The sequence below is a fragment of the Panthera leo genome, chromosome D1, assembly GCF_018350215.1.
Source record: "Panthera leo isolate Ple1 chromosome D1, P.leo_Ple1_pat1.1, whole genome shotgun sequence".
Taxonomy (NCBI): Eukaryota; Metazoa; Chordata; class Mammalia; order Carnivora; family Felidae; genus Panthera; species Panthera leo.
Window position 1 is genome coordinate 114,875,154 of NC_056688.1, and position 21,703 is coordinate 114,896,856.

The 21,703-nt window shown below is 56.0% G+C and overlaps 2 protein-coding genes across 2 annotated transcripts; one reads left to right on the top strand and one right to left on the bottom strand.

The window, feature by feature from the left end:
- Window positions 1-3,293: 3,293 nt before the first annotated feature.
- DRD4 (dopamine receptor D4) lies at window positions 3,294-6,930 on the bottom strand. The gene is made up of 4 exons (XM_042906337.1): window positions 6,661-6,930; window positions 4,298-4,410; window positions 3,748-4,226; window positions 3,294-3,619 (listed from the first exon to the last, which is right to left on the bottom strand). The coding sequence occupies exons 1-4, from the start codon at window positions 6,928-6,930 to the stop codon at window positions 3,303-3,305; spliced, it is 1,179 nt and encodes a 392-aa protein (XP_042762271.1). The 3' UTR covers window positions 3,294-3,302.
- A 13,242-nt stretch (window positions 6,931-20,172) lies between these two features.
- SCT (secretin) lies at window positions 20,173-21,359 on the top strand. Its single transcript, XM_042906921.1, has 4 exons — window positions 20,173-20,415; window positions 20,504-20,605; window positions 20,723-20,815; window positions 21,101-21,359. The coding sequence occupies exons 1-4, from the start codon at window positions 20,336-20,338 to the stop codon at window positions 21,222-21,224; spliced, it is 399 nt and encodes a 132-aa protein (XP_042762855.1). The 5' UTR covers window positions 20,173-20,335; the 3' UTR covers window positions 21,225-21,359.
- Window positions 21,360-21,703: the final 344 nt, after the last annotated feature.

The following is a 21,703-nucleotide window of genomic DNA, read 5'->3' on the forward strand; positions in this document are numbered from 1 at the left end:
CCACACGGCCTTCCTTCTCTCTAGCATGAGCTTATACCCTGAGAACCCCGACCACCCAGAGGCCAGGCCAGCCCTGCGTCTTTCCACCTGCACCGAGGGGCAGAGGGCACAGGGGGCCAGAGAGGGGTCGGCGCCTGGAGCACTTGGCTGGCTCTGGAAATGAGACCTGCCTCCTCTGCTGACCAAGGGTGGTGCCTGAGGAAGTTGCCCATGTTCTGGAAACTTCTGCGGGTTTCCAGAAGTGCCCTCGTGGCCCCCGAGCCCTTGGCCTGGCGTCGCCCTGTTTTCTCTGCACTCGTGAGGCTCGGGAGCTCCATTGTTCCGGGGGTGGGGGGGAGGTGAAGGCCCACCCCAGCCGGAGACACGCCCTGTGTGTGCAGCCGGCACAGCCCCCGGGCGCTGGCATGATGGCACGCTTCCCCTCTGCCGGTTCTGCGAACTGTGCATGTTCACACCCCTGTGGGAGGGGGAGAATTCCCCCAGCCCTGACCCTTCCTGGGCTCCTACTTCCAGAAAGTTCTCCCAAGTCTGTAGCACCCTAGAGACTTGGCTTTGGGGACACTGGCTCCAGAACGAGCTGAGGGGGTGGCCAAAGTCCTGATAGGAAGGGGTGTGAGCATGGGGGTCCCGGAGATGCTGCTCTATCTCCCGAGCCGAGCCTGGCTCCCAGAGGCGCCCTCGGGTCCTGCGGGCCTGACCTGGCCTCGCCACAGACCCCGGTCGGCTGCTCTCAGGGAGCCCGTCGTGGGCCCTGCTCCCCAGAAGCTGCTGCCTCTGCCCTCATGACCTCTGCAGACTAAGCTTGGATTTTCTTTTACTGAGTTTAGCACGTACTGGAGTCACCGAATTTCACCTTCCTGCCTTTGCCAGCACCTCTCAGAGAGATAAAGGCTGAGGAATCTGGGCACGTGCCCCAAGCCGAGGCCGTGGTGAGTGCCGGGATTTGACCTCGATGCCCCCCAGACTGCCCGCCCCCCACTGGGCACAATCTTCAGAGGCGCAGTGCTGCAGACAATGTGGGGGGAGGGGCACATCTCAGCCCTGGCCACCCCCCTGCTTCCCTGGGTTTGCTCAGCGTAGAGGTGGCAGGAAAGGGGACTGGGGGGCACGTCAGCCTCAGCAGAAGGGATCTGGGAGCGCACCCCCCCCCCCCCCCCCCCCCCCCCGCCGCCCAACTTGAAGACGCTGGCCACCTGCCTGCCCGGAAAGACTTCACGTGCGGGCCCCAGAGCCACTGCCTCCCTCTGGCAGCCAACTTCTTAAAACAGAACCCTCCGGAATGCACGTTGTGGGGGCAGTGCTTCAAAGGGTATTGTTTCTAGGCCTGTGAAGTGTTCTTAGCCCTGGCTGGGGGAAGGCTTCTGGAAATTGCCCTTGGGGGCCCAGGCTTCGCCGCTGGTCCACAGAGTTCCACGTCAGGGCTTCTGAGGGCATCTCCAGCCTCCAGGGACAGGCGAGGGGCCGGCCTCTGTCAGCCAGCGGTCAGCACAGGCTGGGCCGTTCAGGGCGCCGCAGGCTGGGGTGACCCTTGGCCTCATCGGGCGCTGCTGAGTGAGCTTGATGGCCGAGGCACCTCCGGGGGCCTCCCAGTCCACCAGGCCCTCTGTGGCTCCCATGTACCTTTTGCTCCACCCCGTCCCCCTCGCCCACCTTGTCCCCCTCTGTTGGGAGCTGCAGATTCTGTCCAGAGGGCCAGCGGGGAGAGGGCGGGGTCCCCAGCAGCTCCCAGCCCATTCTCAGCTCTGTCGCCGAGGGCGGGTGCAGCTCACGAGGTCGGTCAGCCCACAGACCGGTGGGGAGGGGCCCACAGCTGGCTGGCAGGGGAGCTGCTGGCCGCGTCCCGATGGCACGCCTCCACAGGCACACGTGAAGGGAACATCGGGGGCACGTGGGGCCCCGAATCTGACCCTGCCCTAGCCTGAGGGCCCCAGTGGCCCTGTCCCTGCCCTTTACTTCCAAGTCTGAGACTCCCCGGAGGGACCGTAGACCCAGCTTGGAGCAGGTCTCTGTGCCTGGGACAGCCATCCGGGGCTCCTGTCTGAATATCGGGGCTGCTCCCTGTGGGGAGACTCAGGGTGTCTCCTGCAGCTGCCCTCACACTTCATGGGCAAGAAGGTGCCAGAAACTCAAGCAGCCGCCAGAGCCAGGGTCCACCGGGTGCCCCTCTCCCCACTCCCACTGAGACCCTGAGCAGGAGGGAAGGGGCGGCCCCCCTCTGTCCACAGAAGAGTTTAACATGCTGAGGTATCACCCAGCCTCACAGCCCGTAATTTCTCAGGTTCGCAAGAAAACTTCGCGCCTCGAACCACAGACAGCACCCCCGACACGGGAATAGTAACCCTGGGGCCCCAGGACCGGGAGGGCCCAGATGAAATCCAGGTTGAGCTGTCCCTGGTTGGAGGGGCTCAGAGCTGCCCCCTCCTCCCTAGGAACAGGAGCCTTGCTGTGAGCAGGGGGGCCAGTCAGCCACAGCACACGGGGCAGCTTGGAGGCTCTGCCCTGCTTCAGGCCGGGCACCTCCTCCTGGCTCCCCTGTTCTGGGCCTCGCCACCTCACGGGCAGCCTCAAGGCAGAGGATCGAGGAGGCTGCCTTGGTGGGCCCACCCACCCGGCCCCCCAGCCCCCCGGCCCCATCTCCTTGGGGCCTGGGACATCACCAAAGCCGGGAGCTGGCCGGGAGCCATGCTCTGACCTGGGCCCGGCTCTGCTGAGTCTGTAAGGACAGTGGAGTGGACACTTGGCTGGTCCTTGCAGAAGCAGGGGGCCCGGCTGCTGATGGCCCACTGTGGCTGCCTTCCCACTGGGGAAGTCTCAGGAAACTGCCTCCTCCCTGCAGGACAGCTGTCTACACTCTCCACTGAAAGAGGGGCAACAGCTAGGGGCGGGGGTGCAGCTGGTGCCACGGTGTGTCAGGGAGGGAACCGTTCGGAGGAGGGTGTGAGTCACCACGGGTGACCCCGTGGACAGCCCCACAAGCAGAGCCCAAACCTTCTTAGGCAAGAGCTGGTCTGGTTCTGGAAGCTTCTCCATGGGCGAGGCTGAATGGGCCTTTCTGGAGCCTCCCTGCCCATCCTAGGGGCAGAACTGGCATCCCTCCCACCTGACCCTGAGCCAGGAGCCAGTTTGGTGGGGTCTGTTCTCTGGGCTTCCTCAGAAGGAAGGAGGGGTTCACTGGCCTGGCAGGGGGGTCTGGGCTCCAAGTGGGGCAGAGGCCCCTCCTCCCGCTCCTCCCCACACCCCCCAGCCCACTCCCCCAGCCCGCAGCCTCCCCAGCAGGTGTTTAGGAAGGAATTTGTTTAATCTTAGTCGTACAAAACCCCCTCCCTTACTGGGGTCCTGCCCCCGGAGGCATGGCCGGGTCCTCCTGGGCCCAGGTCCTCGCAGAGGACGCAGTGGGCGCACGCGGAGGGATCCGCCCAGCAGCAGAGGCGCAGGGCCTTGCGGAAGACGGTGCGGAACTCGGCGTTGAAGACGGTGTAGATGACGGGGTTGAGGGCGCTGTTGACGTAGCCCAGCCAGGTGACCGCGCTGACCAGCCGCGGGGGCACGGCGCAGGTAGGACACAGTGCCCGGGTGATGTGCACCACAAAGAAGGGAGTCCAGCACACCAGGAAGGCCCCTGGGGGCGGGGCCGGAGGGCGCGGTGAACCCGGGTCCCCGCGGCGCCCAGCCCGCCCTGGGCACCTCCTCCCACCGGGGGCACTGCCACCTTCCACTCCGCCCACCGACCCCAGGGCAGGTACCCACCGACCACCACCGGCAGGACCCTCATGGCCTTGCGCTCCCGGCCGGTGATCTTGGCGCGCCTCCTCCTGGGTGCCTGCCGCGGGGGCTCGGCTGGGACGGCGTCGGGGGGCGCGACGGCGTCGGGGGGCTCGCCGACCTCGGGGGGCGGTGGGCCGGGGCCGCTGGGCCGGCGAGGCGCCCGGCAGTGCAGCTTGGCCTGGCGAGCCGCCTCCCAGCGCCGCAGGCCCCGGAACGTGGCCCAGTAGAGCAGCAGCATGAGCGGGCAGGGCAGGAAGAAGGAGCACACGGACGAGTAGACCACGTAGTCGCGGTTCTCCAGGCGGCACACGGCGGGGTCGCGGCCGCGCGGGTCGTTGAGGCCGCACAGCACGGGCGCCGCCACCGCCGCCGACAGCAGCCACGTGGCGCCGATGAGCAGCAGCTGACGCCCCCCGGCGCCCTGGCGGTTGTAGCTCAGCGGCACGGCCACGGCCACGAACCTGCAGGGGGGCGCGGTGAGGGCGGCCGGCACGGGGCAGGGGGCGCGCGCGGCCGGGCGGCGGGGACTCACCTGTCCACGCTGATGGCGCACAGGTTGAAGATGGAGGCGGTGCACAGCATGACGTCCATCGCCATGAGCGCGTCGCAGAGGCCGGGACTGAACAGCCACACGCCGCCCTGGACCTGCGCCCGGGGAGGGGGGGAGGGGGCAACAGACACAAGACCCGCTGTCTTCCCGCAGTGGCCCCGGGGCCAGGAACCCGGCGCCGGCTCTTTCCGACCCCCTCCTTTTTGGGGGAGCGGGGACTGAATATCAGCGGGGAGCGGGAAGGAGCCAGAGGTCCACAGGCCGAGCAGTCTTCACACTGAGCTGGGCGAGGGTCCCAGGGTCCCCCCCCCACCCCCCGCTCCCATCCCCCCCCTCCCCCCACCCGTCGCCACACCCCTCACACGCCGTCTGTACCCCTCCAATCCTCCCCCCACCGCTCCCTACCCCCCCACACCCCTTCCCCACCCCCCCCACACTCCCTCCCCCTCCCACACCACTGCAACCCTCCCCCCACCCCTCCCCCAACCCTTCAACCCTCCCCCCATCCCTCCCCACTCCCCTCATACTCCCTCCCTACCCCTCCAATCCTCCCCCATTCCCCTCCCCACCCCCCCACACTCCCTCCCCCACCCGCACCCCTCCCCCCACACAACCCCCTCCCCCATCCCCAACCCCTCACCCCTCTCCAATCCCCCTCACACCCCTCCTCACCCCTCCAACCCTCCCCCCCCACCTCCACCCCCACCCCCGGACCGGTTAAAACTGAGAAAGGCCTGGGGGAGACGCTGTAGGTGAGGTCGATGCTTGAGAGCCGGGTCTCTGGCGAGAGGATCCCAGGGTAGGGGTGGTCCCAGGGATTCTGCTGCCCTGGAGTGTGAAGCCCCTGCCCTCATTTCCTCCCCACAGGATGGCTAAGAGTCCACCTGTCTGGTTAAACTGTCACTGCTCTGGGACTCGACATTATCACCTCACATCTGTAGGGGAGGGGTGAAGAGAGCATCCACGGAATTGCCCTGAGGATAAATCACCTAAAAGATATAAAGTCTCTGAGGTGTGCCTGGGGGGGCGGGGCTCAGGTCTTGATCTCACAGCTCCTGAGTTCAAGCCCCACGTCAGGCTCTGTGCTGAGAGCTCAGAGCCTGGATCCTGCTTCAGATTGTGTGTCTTCCTCTCTCCCTCTGCCCCTCCCCTGCTCACACTCTGTCTCTGTCGCTCTCAAAAATAAACATTAAACAATTTTTTTAAAAAGATAAAGGCTCCTCACTGTGCCCAGTGCCCCCACCAAAGGCAAAGGAGCAGACAGCCACCCGCCCAACAGCCCTCCCCACTCTACTGCCAACCCCCCTCTACAGCCACCCCCCCTCTAAATCCCCTCCCGCTGATTTGGGACGATTAGGAGCTTAGGAGCCCTCAGTCAGTGACGTCTGTCTGTGGCTCTGGGGGAGGGGCAGGTCATGGGTGTCCTTGTCCAGCTCTGCCCCAGCCTGGCCGGGACTCACCATGTCCGCCCTTAGAAAATTGGAGCCTCCCTTCCCCCCACGGCCCCTGACGCCGAGTTCCCAGCCCAGCCCTAAGCAGCTTTTCTCTGCCCAAACGGCAAAGCAGACAGGGCTGGCACTAAGCGGGACCCACCCGAGGGCCAGACCTGGTCTGGGGATGGAGCTTCTGGGCCCTGGTTCTTGACGGGGGCTCTGGAGCTCACAGAAGCCCCTGCCCTTGCTTCCACTGTCAGGGGTCAGGGCCTCCCCTCCTGCAGCCCCGCTCACTCCCCCTCAGCTCCTAGCAGCTGAGTGCCCCCTCCCCCCCCACACCCCCCCACCCCGCCTGCTATGGGCAGAGCATGTTTGTGAGCGAGGGTCTCCTTCCCTTGGGTGCTCTTGTGTGCGTGTGCCTGGTCACACACAGCTGTGGTTTGTGCAGTGATGTGTATGCGTCTCTGCGCCCCAGGGAGAGCCAGGGGGACTGAGCATGAATCTGCCTTTCCATCTGGCTCCCCTGGGGAATGGAACCCAGCTGAGGGGGTGGTGGGTGGCTGGACTGCCAAAGTCACCTGTTTCTGAGGTCCCTCCCTGGCTTGAAGGACAAAGGCATCTCTTGGGGAGCAGACGCCAAAACAGGGGGACGAGGTACAGGTACAGCGGAGGGAGGGCGGACAGTCGCCCAGCCGAGCGGGCTAACGGACACCGAGATGGCGGGGGCGGGGGCGGGGGCGGGGGTGGGGACGAGTGTCAGGGGACCGAGGCTCCAGTGGTCCTGGGGCCTGCACAGGTTCTCGAGGTTCCCGAGAAGCCGAGCGGCCGGGTCGCTCGGGTCCCCTGTGCGGACGGGGACAGGGGACGAAGGCGCAGGGGAGGAGCGCGCGTGCGGCGGGACCGCGGGCTCACCTCGGAGTAGACGAAGAGCGGCAGCACTAGCAGGGCGAGCAGCAGGTCGGCGGCTGCCAGGCTCACGATGAAGTAGTTGGTGGGCGTCTGCAGGGCGCGCTCGGCCGCCACGCTCACGCACACGAGCGCGTTCCCCGCGAGCACCGCGCCGATGAGCAGCACGCCCCCCGCCAGCGCCGCCGCCGCCCCGGGGGTCCCCGCGCCGCCGCCCGCTCCCGGCCCGCGCCCCTGCAGCAGCCCATCCGCGTCCGCGGCGCTGCGGTTCCCCATGGCGCACCTGCCCCATGCGCCCGGGCGGGCGCTCAGCACCGCGGACAGAGCCCGGGTCGCGAACCCCGGAGCCCCGCCCCCCGGGCCCGCCCCGAGCCCGGCCGGAGTCCCGCCCCGATCCGCCCCGCGCGGCCGGCCCCCGGGCGCTCGGAGGTGCGGCCCGTCTCGGACTCTTGCGCCCCGGGAGGCGGGCGGGCGGACAAGCGCAGGGGCCCTCGAGGTAGGCGTTAAGACTGGCACGCGCGGGCCCAGCGTCGCGCCGCGCGGCGCAGGGTCGGGGGAGGTCCGCGCGGGTCTGCGCCCGGAGACGCCGGGGGTGGAAGGTCGGCCGGACCACCCCTGGGGGAGTGCGGGCACCCGACGCCAGCGCCGTCCCGCCGGGCCCCGACACCCCGCGTCCCGCATGCGCCAGAGGGGTGTATGCTCCCTGGGGCGGGGGGAGGGCTGGGGGGGCTCCGGGAGGCGCCTCCAGGCAGAGGCGGGGCCGCTGCTCACCCGGCACCGGGAGACCCGAACTCCTCGCCGGCGGCCCCGTGGGCCCCCTGATGAGGCTTCCCTCCTTCATCCGACCCAACCTCACGTGCCCCAGGACATCCCCCCGAAATGATTGCAGACGCCGGTCTGGGGCCCTGCACCCCATCCTCTCGTCCCTGACCGAAACCACGCCCAGTTACTCCCCACCACGGCCACTGCCTGGTGCTTACTGCTTAGCATTAAATGACGTAACAGGAGGAAGGCGCTCTCCAAGGAGTCACCTCCTTCACAGAGAAGAAAAAGCCCCAAATGAGAAGAACCCTCTCAGCCTGCACCCACCAAGCCCACAATCACTAGATCCTGGGCCCTCCTCCCTGGAGCACTGAGGCCGTCCCGGGTCCATCACCCCACCTGCCACCCCAGGACCGTGGGAGCATGGGAGGATCCGGGGGCAGTGTCCCCAGGTCCACGAAGGTAAGACTATCACAGAGCAGATGCGTGGGACACTCAGAGCCAGAGACAGCTGTACATGACAGAGTCGGCCTGGACTGTCCTCTATCAGGTCACAAATGTGCACGGAAAGAACGTGGATGGAAAATGTATTTCAGCCAGAATTTTCTTTAAAAAATTTTTTTGATGTTTATTTATTTTTGAAGGAGACAAGAGACAGAGTGTGAGCGGGGGAGGGGCAGAGAGAGAGGGAGACGCAGAATCCGAAGCGGGCTCCAGGCTCCAAGCTGGCAGCACAGAGCCCAATGTGGGGCTCGAACCCACGAGCTGCGAGATCACTACCTGAGCCGAAGTCCGGCACTCAACCGAGGAGCCCCCCACCCCGGGCGCCCCTCAGCCAGAATTTCCATTATGGACTTACTAAAATCAGAGTGACACCTACCTTTAGTGTCACTAAAGGGGCCGTGAAGTGGGCGCTCTGCCTGCATCCCTCTGTGGGATCATGTGATGCACATGGGACCCCTCAGTTTTCCTTTCTGGCTGCCCCCTACCCCGGGAGGCTGGGACACTCAGGATGGGTCTGGAGCACAGAGTTGTTGCCAGGAATCCGGGATCCTGATTTCAAAGACAGCAGGGAACAGAGTGGCCAACTTGCTGAGCTCGATCCCTTTCATGCACATTAGTAGAGGGAGGAAGGCTTTCTTCCTCTCTGAAGCTTCAAGCAAGAGAACTCACCGTACTAGTGACTGGAGCCGTAGGAAGGTCATTCTCTCACAGGACACAAGTCCCAAGACGGGGGTGGCTTTGTGATCTTGGGTTGGATGCCAAGTAGCGGATCTTTAGCGTCTGATCTGCTTGGCGTTTCCTCCTGGTCCCCAGATGTCTGCCAGCATTACGGGTGAAAAGGCAGCCTGGACCGGGAAAGGGCGCGTACAGTGTGGGTCTCTGATACAGGGTGCAGATCCAGAATATACGAAGAGCCCCGTCAAGTCGACGAGAAAAGACAGTCCAGTTTTAACGAGGGGAAAGGTCTGGAGGAGGCACGTTACAAACAGAGAACTCTCACGGTCAGTAAGCTTGTGAGAAAGTGCTCGGTGTCATTGGCCACCGTGGATATGACAATAAAAAATCACAAGGACATGCCGTCGCACACTAGAATGGCAGGGGGGAAAAAAGCCAGACGTATGATGTGAAAACACTCTCCCGGACTGCAGCCTGACGCTTCCTTCTCCCAACTGCGCATTTGAGGTTATTCTTCTGTGTAAGGCACAAGCTGAGGTTCTTTTTTTCTCGCCTGTGGTTGTTCAACAACAACCCGCTCCCGTTGTTGAAAAGACTATCTTTTCACCACTGGCTTGCTTTTTTGACCTTTTGTCAAAAAATCACTGGAGCGCCTTTTCTTTGTCTTTCCTTCCAGCGCCAACACACAGCCTCAACCACTTTGGCTTTACGGCAAGTCACAAAATCGGGCTCTGTGAGCCCTTGAACTTTGTTCCTTCACAACGCTGTTTTGGCTTCTCCAGTTCTGTCTGTATGTATGGATTTTAAAATCAGCTTGTCTGTATCTACAAAAATAACCCCGCTGGGAATGTGATCGGGATCGTGCAGAATCCATACAATGATTTAGGGCAGACGGACATCTTCATGAGGTTAAGTCTTTGGTCTATGAACGTGGGTGTATCTCTCCATTTATTTGGATATTCTTGGATGTCTTTCATCAGTATCTTGTTTTCAGCACATATTTTGTAAGATTCACAACTATTTCATGGCTTCTGGTGTATTTGGTAAGTGGTTCTGCTTAAAACAGTTGTCATTTCCAACTGTTCATTGCTAACGTGTAGAAATACAAGTTTTGTGTTTCCCTTGTGCGAAACCCTATTAATGCAAGGGTTTTTTTCTTTAGTTTTCTTCAGAATTTCTGCATAGATATTTATCTTGGGTTTTTTTAAAATTTTAAATGTTTTTATTTATTTTTGAGAGAGAGAGAGAGCATGAGCAGGGGAGGGGCAGAGAGAGAGGGAGACACAGAACCAGAAGCAGGCTCCAGGCTCAGAGCTGTCAGCACAGAGCCCGACACAGGGCTCGAACTCATGAACCGCGAGATGACCTGAGCCCAAGTCGAACACTTCACCGACAGAGCCCCCCAGGCACCCCCAATCACGTTCAGCTCAAAATTCTCTTCTGTGACCACGGTCACGTAGAACTGTGATGTTTTGTTTCCAAATGTTGGTAGATTTCCTTGCCGTCTTTCTGTCATTCGCCTTTTGTTTGTTCCATCCCAGTGAGAAAAAGGTGCTGCGGAGGACCTCGGCTCCTTTACGCTTGTTACGGTCTAGTTTACGGCCCAGAACATGATCTGTCACCACAGATGTTCTGCTTGGAAGGAAGTGTGTTCTGCTGTGATGAGGTGGACGTGTGAGTCAGTCGGATCAGGACGCTGCTCTTCGGATTTCTGTGTCCTGGCTCCTTTCCGGTCTGTTCTATTAATTACTGAGAGAGAGGTGTTAGAGCCTCCATGGACAGTTGGTGGGATTTTCGATTTCTCCCTTCGGCTCCAGTGCGTGTTCTTTGAAGACTTCTTGTAAGGTGCGTATGCATTTAGAGGAGTGACCACCATGCCTGGGGGGCTCGGTCAGTTGAGCATCTGAGCTCAGGTCACGATCTCGTGGTTCATGAGTTCGAGCCCCGCGTCGGGCTCTGTGCTGACAGCTCGGAGCCTGGAGCCCGCTTCGGAATCTGTGTCTCCCTCTCTCTCTGCCCCTCCCCTGCTCATGCTGTGTCTCTCTCTCTCTCCCAAAAACATTAAAAAAAAGAAGAAGAAAAGTGGCGCCTAGGGCTCACAAAGAGTGAAAGTTTGGGAGGTGATGGGACTCGGTGGTGCCTACAAAGCAAATACTTATTTATTTATTTATTTATTTATTTTTAAAGCCTTTTTTTTTTCTTTCTTCTTCTTCTTCTTCTTCTTCTTCTTCTTCTTCTTCTTCTTCTTTTTTTAAAGCAAGCTCATGCCCGGCATGGAGCCCAACATGGGGCCCAAACTCATGACCCTGAGATCAAGACCTGAGCTGAGATCAAGAGTCAGACACTTAACTGAGCCATCCATGTACCCCTAAAGCTTAGGTTTTTTTTTTTTTCTCTAGTAATCTCTACACCTAATATGGGGCTTGAACCCACGACCCCGAGATTAAGAGTTGCATGCTCCTTGGACTGAACCAGCCAGGTGTCCAAATACATCTTTCAAAACTCATAGAACCATACATCCACAAAGACTAGCCATAGGGGCGCCTGGGCGACCCAGGTGGTGAAGCATTGACTTTTAACCTCCACTCAGGTCTTGATCTCACGGGGTCATAAGTTCAGGCCTCACGTTGGGCTCTGCACTGGGTGTGAAGCCTCCTTTAAAAAAAAATTAGCCATAAATAACAAACTTCATAAAAAGTCTGTGACCCCAGGTTTGCAGACCAACTTTGGTGAGGCTCAATAAAATGTACGGAGCTGGGCAGCGCAGCCTGAGAGGAGGAGGTCCTAATTCTGTCCAGAGCCTCTGGCCAGTGAAGCTGTGATGTGCCACCTCTAAGGCTGGATGGGTCCTGAGAGGCCACTCCATCCTCCCGGGACTGAGGAGTAGGTCTATGACCCTCTAGGATAGGACAGAAGCTGGAGCCGCCACCCTGATGGTGACACTTGAGCAGGTCTCGGGGCCAGTTTTGTAATCATTCGCCACAGAGTTTTATGGGACGCTTAAGACATTCACGATAATGTTTATTCGGCTCGCAAGAGTTGTTCAAAAGTTTAAGAATCTCTTCCTAATTAATAGAACAAGCAGACAGAATATCAGCAAAGCTATGGAAGAATCTGAACAACCACCAACCAAGCAGACATATTTGACATTATGGAACAGTCCATCCAACGGCAGAGAAATACGTATTCTCTTCAAGTACACGGGGAACTTCACCAAGATAGACCACATTCTGCATCGAAAAAAGAAGCTTAAGACATTTTTTAAAGAATGAGAATCATAAAATGTATGTTCTCTGACCACAAAGGAATTAAACCAGAAATCAACAGAAAGATAACAGGGAAATCCCCCAAAATCTTGGAATTAACACAATTCTAAGTAATCCGTGGGTCAAATGAGAAATTATAAAATATTCGGAACTAAGGAAAATGAAGATACATCATATCAAAGTTTATAGAAAAGAGCCAAAACTATGCTCAGAGGAAAATTCATAGCATTAGCTACTTAATTTGAAAAGGACAGACTCAAATTAATGTAAAATACCAGTTAGCAATCCAAAGAAGAAAAACCACATGATCATATTGACTGATGCAGAAAAGACATTTGACAAAATTCAACCTGCATTCACGATAAAAGTGCTTCGTGATCTGGAAATAGAAGGAACTCCCTCAACCCAACAAAGGCACCTTCAAACCGTATAGCCAGCATGACACTTTGTGGTGCAAGGCTGAGTGCCTTCCAGCTAAACTCAGAAGCAAGAATGTCCACTCCCACCTTTTTAAAAATGTTTACTCATTTATTTTGATGCGGGGAGAGGGGCAGTGAGAGAGAGGGGGAGAATCCCAAGCAGGCTCTGTGCTGTCAGCACAGAACCCCACACGGGGCTCGATCTCATGATGATGAGATCATGACCTGAGCTGAAATCAAGGTTCTGACACTTAACTGAGCCAACCAGGCGCCCAACTCTCACCTTTTGTTCAATATTGTGCTGCCACTCTAGCTAGTGCAGTCAGGCAATAAAAATGTAAATAAAAGACATCCAGATTGGAAAGGATGTCCCTGTGTACAGATGACACAACTGTCTAAGCAAACCCCCAGGGAATCTACAAAAGCTCTTGGAACTAATAAGTCAGTTTAACCGGAGAGCAGGATACAAAGTCAACACGCAAGGATCAATTATATCTTGGTATACCAGCAGTAAACAATTGGAAGCCAAAATTAAAAAGTAAAAACACGTGGAGGGCGTCGGTGGCTCAGTTAAGTGTCCCACTCTTGATTTGGGCTCAGGTCATGAACTCGAGGTTCGTGAGATGAGACCCGAAGCGTGCTCTGCACTGGCGGTGCGAGCCCGCTCAGGATTCTCTCTCTTTCTCTCTCACGATAAACATTTTAAAAATTAAAAAAAGTAAAAACACATTACCGTTTACAACAGCTATAAAAATACACGAAATATGTTTAAATCTAAAAACATGTACAGGATCCGTATGCTGAAAACTACAAAATATTGGTAAAATAAATAAAAGAAAACCTAAATAAATTGGGAGATATATCTTGTGCACAAATGACAGTCTTTTCAGTAAGGGGCACTGAGACAATTGGATGTTCGCATGCACCCCCCCAACCCCTTGATCTAATGCTAACACTACATAAAAACCAACTCAGAATGAATCATCGATGTAAATGTAAAATGTAAGGCTATAAAAATTTTGGAAATATGGGGGAAAATATTTGTGACCAGGGATTTGGCAAAGAATTTTTTTCAAGTTTTTATTTATTTATTCATTTAAGTAATTTCTACACCTAACATGGGGCTCAAACTCACAACCCCAAGATCAAGAATCACATGCTCTTCTGACTGAACCAGCCAGACACCCCTTGCAAAGAGTTTTTAGACATGACACCAAAAGCATGGTCTACAAATTAAAGCAAAAATAAGCTGGACTTCATTAACATTTGAAATTTCCACTCATAGAATGTAAGAAAATATCAGCAAATCTTATTTTCAGCAAGTGGTTTCTATACAACATATATAAAGAACTCTCAGGGCTAAGCAATGACATCACAAGAAAGAAAACTCCAGATAAACAACCCTTATAAATATATGTATACAAAACTCTTCCACAAAATATGAGCAAACCAAATCTAGCAGCATTTTTTAAAGGATTATGCACTATGACCAAGCGGGGATTTGCTCCAGGAATGCAAGGGTGATTCAACAGACAAAACTCAATGTAATATATTACATTAATAGAACGGAGGGTGGAAATCCATTTAGTAATCCTAACTGATGTAGAAAAAGCATTTGATGAAACCCAATGCCCTTTTATGATAAAAAGACTCCATAAACTACGAATAGAAAGAAACCTCCCGAAATGATAAAGGACATCTTTGAAAAACCCACAACGAACATCGGACTCAATAGTGAGAGATGGAAAGCGTTTCCCCTAGGATCAAGAATAAGACAAGGACACCCACTTCTGCTTCTCTGTATCATGTTCTGGAAGTTCTACCCAAACAATTAGGCAAGAAAAAGAAAGAAAAGGTATCCAAGATTGGAAAGGAAAAAGTAAACGATTTCTCTGTGCCGATGACATGATCTAATGTATAGAAAATCTAACAAAACAAAACCCTCACCCTCACCCTCAGCCTCAGCCTGTTACGACTAATAAATAAATCCAGCAAAGTTGTGGGATATGATATTGACGTATAAAAAACAGTTATACTTTTATACACTAGCAACAAACCAAAAATGAAATGAAGAAAATAATTCACTTGCAACAGCATCAAAAAGAAGAAAATACTTAGAAAGAAATTTAACCACGAAGGTGAAAGATGTGTTCACCGAAAGCTACAAAACATTGCCGGTGTGTGTGTGTGGAGGGGGGGGGGGGTGGAGATTAAAGACAAGAATGAGTAAATCCAATGCGCGTGGCTTGGTAGACTCCATGTCGTTAAGATGGCCTTTCTCTCCAAACCAACATACGGATTTGATATGCTCCCTATCAAAACCCCAAGGGCCCCCTTTTTACAGAAATGGAAAAGTCACTCCTAAATTCATATGCAATTGTATGTAAGGAACCACAAATAACCAAGACAATCTTGAGAAAGAAAAGCAAAGTTGTAGGACTCAACTGCTCCTGATTTCAAAACTTACTACAAAGCTACAGGAATCAAACCAGTACGGTTTTGATTTCTTATAGATCAATGGAATAGGGTTGAGAATTGAGATGTAGACCCCCACATTTATAATCAATTTGTTTCCAACAAGAGTGTAAGATTGTTCACTGGGAGAAGAAGAGTTTCTTCCACATGGTGTTGGGACAACTGGCCGCCCACATGCAAAACAGTGGAGTTGAACCCCTACCTCACACCACACACACAAAATAACTCAAAATGGATCAAAGATTTAAATATATGATCTAAAACTATAGAACTGTTAGAAGCAAATATAGGGGAAAATCTTCATGACTTTGAATTTGGCAATGGTTTTTTTTTTTTTAATTTTTTTTTAATGTTTATTTATTTTTGAGACAGAGAGAGACAGAGCATGAATGGGGGAGGGGCAGAGAGAGAGGGAGACACAGAATCGGAAGCAGGCTCCAGGCTCCAAGCCATCAGCCCAGAGCCTGACGCGGGGCTCGAACTCACGAACCGTGAGATCGTGACCTGAGCTGAAGTCGGACGCTCAACCGACTGAGCCACCCAGGCGCCCCTGGCAATGGTTTCTTAATCCTAACAGCAAAAGCACAAAGCAAACAAGTAGACAATTGGATTTCATAAACTTAACATCTTTTTTTTTAATGTTTTATTTATTTTTAAGACAGAGACAGAGCATGAGTGGAAATGAGGCAGAGAGACAGGGAGACACAGAATCCGAAGCAGGCTCCAGGCTCTGAGCTGTCCGCACAGAGCCTGACACGGTACTCGAACTCATGAACTGTGAGATCATGACCTGAGCCAAAGTCGGATGCCCAACCGACTGAGCCACCCAGGTGCCCCTAAACTTAACATCTTTTGTGCATCAAAGGACACTGTCAAGAGAATGAAAAGGAAACTCAGAATGGGAGAAAATATCCACAAATCACATAGCTGATGAGCCTAGTATCAAGAATATATAAAGAACTCTTAGAACTCAGTAGCAAAATGACAACCCAATTTTAAAATCAGCAAAGGACTTAACGGACATTTCTCCAAGGAAGGTACATAAATGGCCAAGAAGCACATGAAATGATGCTCAACATTATTAGTAATTGAGGAGATGTGACCCAAAACCACAGTTTGATGCCCTCCTAAAGTTGATCTAAGTGTGATGCAGTTCTGATCAACCCCCTGGCAGTATCTTCTTGTAGAACCTGACAAGTTGCCCTGAAGTTTAAATGGAAATACAGACGGTCACAATAGCTCAGACATCCTTGAAGCAAAACAGGGACAGCATTTGATGTATTAGACAGTAAGACTTAAACGGTTACTGTGATTCAGATGGTGAATAATTAAGGCATCGCACCTGAGACGCTGCAGGAGTGAGATTTGGCCGCTGGCACCTGGCAGAGAGCCCAGAAGTAGACCTGAGCATATGCAGACGGGTGACTTACAAATAAAACGCATCGAAGGGCAGTGGAGAAAGGATGGCCTTTGTGATAACTGACGCTGGGCAACTGGACAGCCATCCAGACGAAAATGAAATTACTACCTCACGTCACACACAACATAAATTCCAGGTCTCGTCTGGGACTTGAAATAACGAAGCTTTGGGAGGATATATGGGAGATGTCTTATCTTGCACAGGAGACAAAAATGTAACAAAATACTCTAAGTTCCACCTCGTTGATATTAGGACTGTTGCCTCCCTGTGTTCACCAACCCTAAGCCATTCACGACCCTTTTGTGGTCCCCACCAGATCCCTGCTTTGAAAGACCCGTTTTAAAGCAATTGAGCCTTATCCTGAATCCCCATAACCACTCCACTTTCATACCTCCTTTAAAATCATTACTAAGACTGTCAGCTACTGTCCGTCCTTGCCAGGCGCTCGATAACCCAGCTCTGTCTGACCAGCAGGTTTCCTGGGTGATCTGTGGGGAGAGCAGACCGCAGTCCTTATCTTTTTGAGATATATACTGAAATCCTTATAGATGAACGATGCGATTTCTGAGAATGATACAAATTCGGCTCCAAGATTCATTTGAGAACAGAGAAAGTAGGGGCAGGTAAGATTGGTCATAAATGATCGACGCTGAGCAATGGTGCAGAAGAGTTCATTATACTATTCTACTTTTGTGTGGTTTTAATTCTCTGTAATAACAAAAGCAAGTTGTTTTTCCCCTAGTCCTTAAGAGGGTATGTTCATTAAGACTAAAATAAGGTTACGTGATATCGCTGCGAGCGCCAGGCTGATAGCCTGAAAGTATGAAGCCGGCACCTGAGTCAGGTTCCACGGTGCAGTTGTGTGGCCGAGGGAAGGCAGGGAAGAGTAGAGGAGTGTAGCTTTGAGAGAGGATTCTCTTCAGTGCTTTCCTGCAACGCCCCTAATGAGAACCAAGGGTAGATACAATTAACTTGAAATTGACATTTAAATCTTGGTTAAAACAAAACCCCCAAAAAAGGAGTCGAGCTTGCTTTCTGCTCTTTGCTTATTCAGGGCATGAAACGGTGTCACACTGAGCTACGTTTCCAGCTTGGAACGCACTGCCTCCTACACTCACCCCGGGAAAATGAAGCTTCCTCTTCCTGCGAATCCTGGACCCTGAACTTGGCCATTATGAGGTTCTCTGCACAGAGTGATGTCCGATCCGGGGCTTTGAATGGCTGTTCATGTAAGCGACATCTCTGTGCGTTTGTAACAAGGACTCAGCTGAGAGTGAAATGCTGGGGACCCGGGGTGGGGGTGGGGGGGTGCTCCCTGAAACCTGTGGGTTGGGAGTGGCACTTTGCAGGGCACCTGGCTGGTGCAACACTTGATCTTGGGGTTGTGAGCTTGAGCCCCCACGTTGGGGATGGAGATGACTTAAAACTTTTAAAAATCCTGGGGTGCCTGGGTGGCTCAGTCGGTTGAGCGTCCGACTTTGGCTCAGGTCATGATCTCACGGTTCGTGGGTTCCAGCCCCGCGTCGGGCTCTGTGCTGACAGCTCAGAGCCTGGATCCTGCTTCGGATTCTGTGTCTCCTTGTCTCTCTGCCCCTCCCAACTTGTGCTCTGTCACTCTATGTCTCTCAAAAAATAAATCAATGTAAGATAAAAATTAAAAAAACCTTTTTAAAATCTTTTTAAAAAGGTGGCATTTTGCAGTCGTGGCCTGTATCCCATGTTGTTTCAAAGTAGAGCACAGAATGGGAAGCGAAGCTTGAGGCAGCGCCACGTTTCTTAGGCCTCCTCCTTCCTGATTCCGGGCGCAGTGGCATAGGCAGGGGTGTCTCGGTGGCGAGTCTCCACCCACGCGGGACAAACCGCCGCACAGCAGGTGTGGGAGGGCACAGGGAGGGGCCGTCCCTGGAGAAACCCTGGGCGGCAGAGAAGGCGGTAGAAACAAATATCCTGTGACAGGAGCAGCACAGACGCAGCCTCTCCCTGGCCGCACCCTCCGTCTGTCCCTCTGAGCCAGTGACTGCTTGTGACTTCGTGAAGCTGTGACCAGAGGCGCTCAGGGCCGAGGATGTGACCCCAGAGGTGCAGCGGGAGGGAAGCCTTTGGGGTGACGGAGAGCAGGTGTTGTGTCCCGACTGTGGTGGTGGTTACATGGGCCAGTACTTGTGCCAAAATTCATTTTTTTACTGCACGTTAATTTTGCTGTAGATTTTGTAAACTTCAATTTTAGTGTACTTTTGATAAACGGGCACATTTTTCTTATGAAGCTATTCCCCGGGGGCTTGAGTGTTTGAGGTGCTGAGAAGTCTGACTGACACCAGTGTCGGGAGTGGCGTGTTCCCGTGGACATGACTGACCTGTGAACGGTGTGAAAGCACAGGGCATTTTAATCTGCCGACTTCGTGCAGGAATAAGCCACAGCAGCTGCTTAAAAACACGTGTAAAGAAAGCAGCTATCGCTACATACCTGTTACAATGGCCCAAAACCCAAACGCCGGCACCAAGGATGTGCGTCTCGTTCGGGGCCGGGAGGAGCGCGGATCGGTGCGTTGGGAAAGTCTGGCAGTTTCTTACAAAACTGACCATCCCATCCAACAATCACGCGCTTTGTATTTATCCCAAAGAGCTGGAAATTGACGTCCACACACAAGCCTGCCCACGGTTGTTTATCACAGCTTTGTTCATAACTGCCAACCCTTGGGAGCGACCAAGGTGTCCTGTGGTAGGTGGGTGGGTTAGCTGTGGTGCGTCCACACCAGGGAATATGACAGTGGGGTCGGCGCAAAGTTCAGGGACTGGGGACTGAAGGACGAGCAGCTGGGGCACAAGGAATTAGGGGCACTGAAGCCAGGACAGTCCAGACTTGGATGCACTCATCGTCATCCGTGAAAACCCTCGTTTACACACTGGGATGAGCGCTAAAGTAAATTATGTGACAGGCCATCAGAGCTAATGTTTGGACCGGGACGCTCGTCGGTTGTCCCGCAGGATGTTGGGGGCAGGGAGGCCGGGCCTGGGTCTGCTCCATACTTTCTGATCAGTTTTTCTGTAACCCTCGAACTGCTCTTTTAAAAAGTCTACTAATTATTTTTCTTAAATTTTTTAATGTTTATTTTTGAGAGAGAGAGAGTGTGAGCAGGGGAGGGGCCGAGAGAGAGGGAAACACAGAATCCGAAGCAGGCTCCAGGCTCTGAGCTGTCAGCACGGAACCAGACGTGGGGCTGGAACTCATGGACCTTGAGATCATGACCTGAGCCAAGGCGGTCGCTTAATGGACTGAGCCCCCAGGCGCCCCTCTACTAACTATTTTTAAATGAATGTGAAGCTTGGCCGGCTCCCTTGGTGGCACACCACTCTTGACCTCAGGGTTGAGTTTGAGCCTCACCTTGGTGTGGAGATTACTTAAAAATAAAATCGTAAAAAAAAAAAAAATGTAAAGTCTAACACAAGAACTACTAGTTTATTATAAGTCCATTTACTGGACTCCTAATTTATGTTCAGGGATGTCAGCAGTCCTGGTTCTAGAAGCCAAACCGGACCTAAACCCGAAACGATGGAGCAGGAGTCACCCAGCTGCCGTCTTTCTTGTGTCCCCTTTCCGCACCTCCACCTCCTGTCTGTCTTCCGAAAGTTCAAATGCAGGGCGCCCCGGGGCGGGGGGGGGGGGGGGGGGGGGGGGGGGGGGGGCTCGACCCCAGCTCGGCCTGCAGCCGGCCTGGGCCTCTCCAGCGGAGTCCGCGCTTCGGGTGGACGCCCCCTGGTCCCGGCCTCCGCCCTCGTGCCGCCCCCCACCCCGCGCCCCTCTGCGCCCCGAGGGTGGTGCCCGGCCCCCGCCGCGCCTCGGAAGCGCGTCGGGGCGAGGCTCTGAGGCTTTGCTCCTGCCGTTCCTCATGCAGGCCCGCCCCCCCCCCCCCCCCCCCCCCACATCCCCAGCCGGCCGAGGGGCGCCGACGCGGCGCTGAGGGCGGGCGGGCCAGCCGGGGCGACAGCTGGGGGGGCGGCCCTGACCTTCCGGCGCGATCGATGGGGGCGCGGCCGGGCTGCGCGGAGCCGGGGCGGTGCCGAGCGCCCCCGGCCCGCCCCGCTTCGGACACTATAAAGGGGCGGCCGGGGCCCGGGCGGCGGCGGCAGCGCTCAGCACCCCCTGCGCGCCCACCACGGCCATGCGGCCCCTGCTGCTGCTGCTGCTGCTGCTGCCGCCGCTGCTGCTGCCGGGCTCCGCCGCGCGCCCCGCGCCCCCCAGGTGAGCCCGCGCCCGCGCCCGCCCCTCGGACCCCGCCCCGCCCCCGCCCGGCCCTGACCTGGCCCGTGGCCCCGCCGTCCCTCCCCAGGGCCCCGCGCCACTCGGATGGGACGTTCACCAGCGAGCTCAGCCGCCTGCGGGAGAGCGCGCGTCTGCAGCGACTGCTGCAGGGCCTGGTGGGGAAGCGCAGGTGAGGGGCCGGGGCCGCGGGGTGAGGGGGCGCAGGTGAGGGGCCGGGGCCGAGGGAGGGGCGCGGGGGCGGCGCCCCCCAGCTCCAGGACTAATTCCGACTTGGCGTGGGGGGCAGCGAGCTGGACACAGAGAACGGCACGAGCTGGACCAAGTCGTCTGAGGGCCGCTTCTGCCTGCAGTGGCCCCACTCGCCCGCCCTGCAGGCCTGGTGAGCGCCACCAGCCCCCACCAGCCCCCCCCACCTCCCCGCCCCAGCCCCGTCCTGGCCCCAGCCGCCACCACCAGCCCCTCACCCCCCCCATCCACCCACAAGCTTCTGCCCCAGCCCCTCCCCCTGGTCCCCTGCGCACCCTAGATCCACAGCAGGAACTGGACAGGCAGTGGTGGGGAGGGGGGGGGGAGTCTGGGAAGGAAAAAGAGCTGGTGACCAGAGGAGGCACAGTCTGGCCAGATGGGTGGCAGCGTCCAGCCCCTAACCTGGCTGTCTCCACAGGATGCCCCTGAGGGACCCCCTGGATGAGGCCTGGTCTCCCCAGCTGCCTCCTGGACCCGGGTCTGGGGCCGCATTTTCACAGCCGGCGGTGCCTCCTGCTGAGATGTCACGGATGAGGCCCTGAGGAAGAAGGAGCCTCCCCTCTGTCTGCAAGGGGAGCACCCTGGAGCCCAGGCCAGGGAGGGGTGGAGCGGGAGGAGGAGGGGTTGCACCTGTCACCAATAAAGGAGGAATTCAGACACCGGCCCCATGAGCTCACTCAGTGCGCCGTCTCTGTGCCATCAAGGCAGCCCTGCAGGGCGGAAGGACCCTGCCCACAGGTTCTGGGGCTGCAGCCACACCCAGCTGCCCTTTAAACCTGGGAAGCCAGCAGGGCGCCTCACCTGCCTTCTCTCTCGTGTCCCGTTGACCGAGCTCCCCAGAGACAGTCTGCACCCCTGTCATCTACCGCACACTCAGGGGCCCTGGGTGGGTGGGGGGCCCAGGATGTCTTCCAGCCCCGGCCCCGGGGCCCTGCGGTCAGTGTGCCGGGCGGGTGGTGGAGGCAGTCTGAGGGGGCACGGAGAGTGACCGGAGCGTCACCTAGGGGTTCAGGAGTCCACT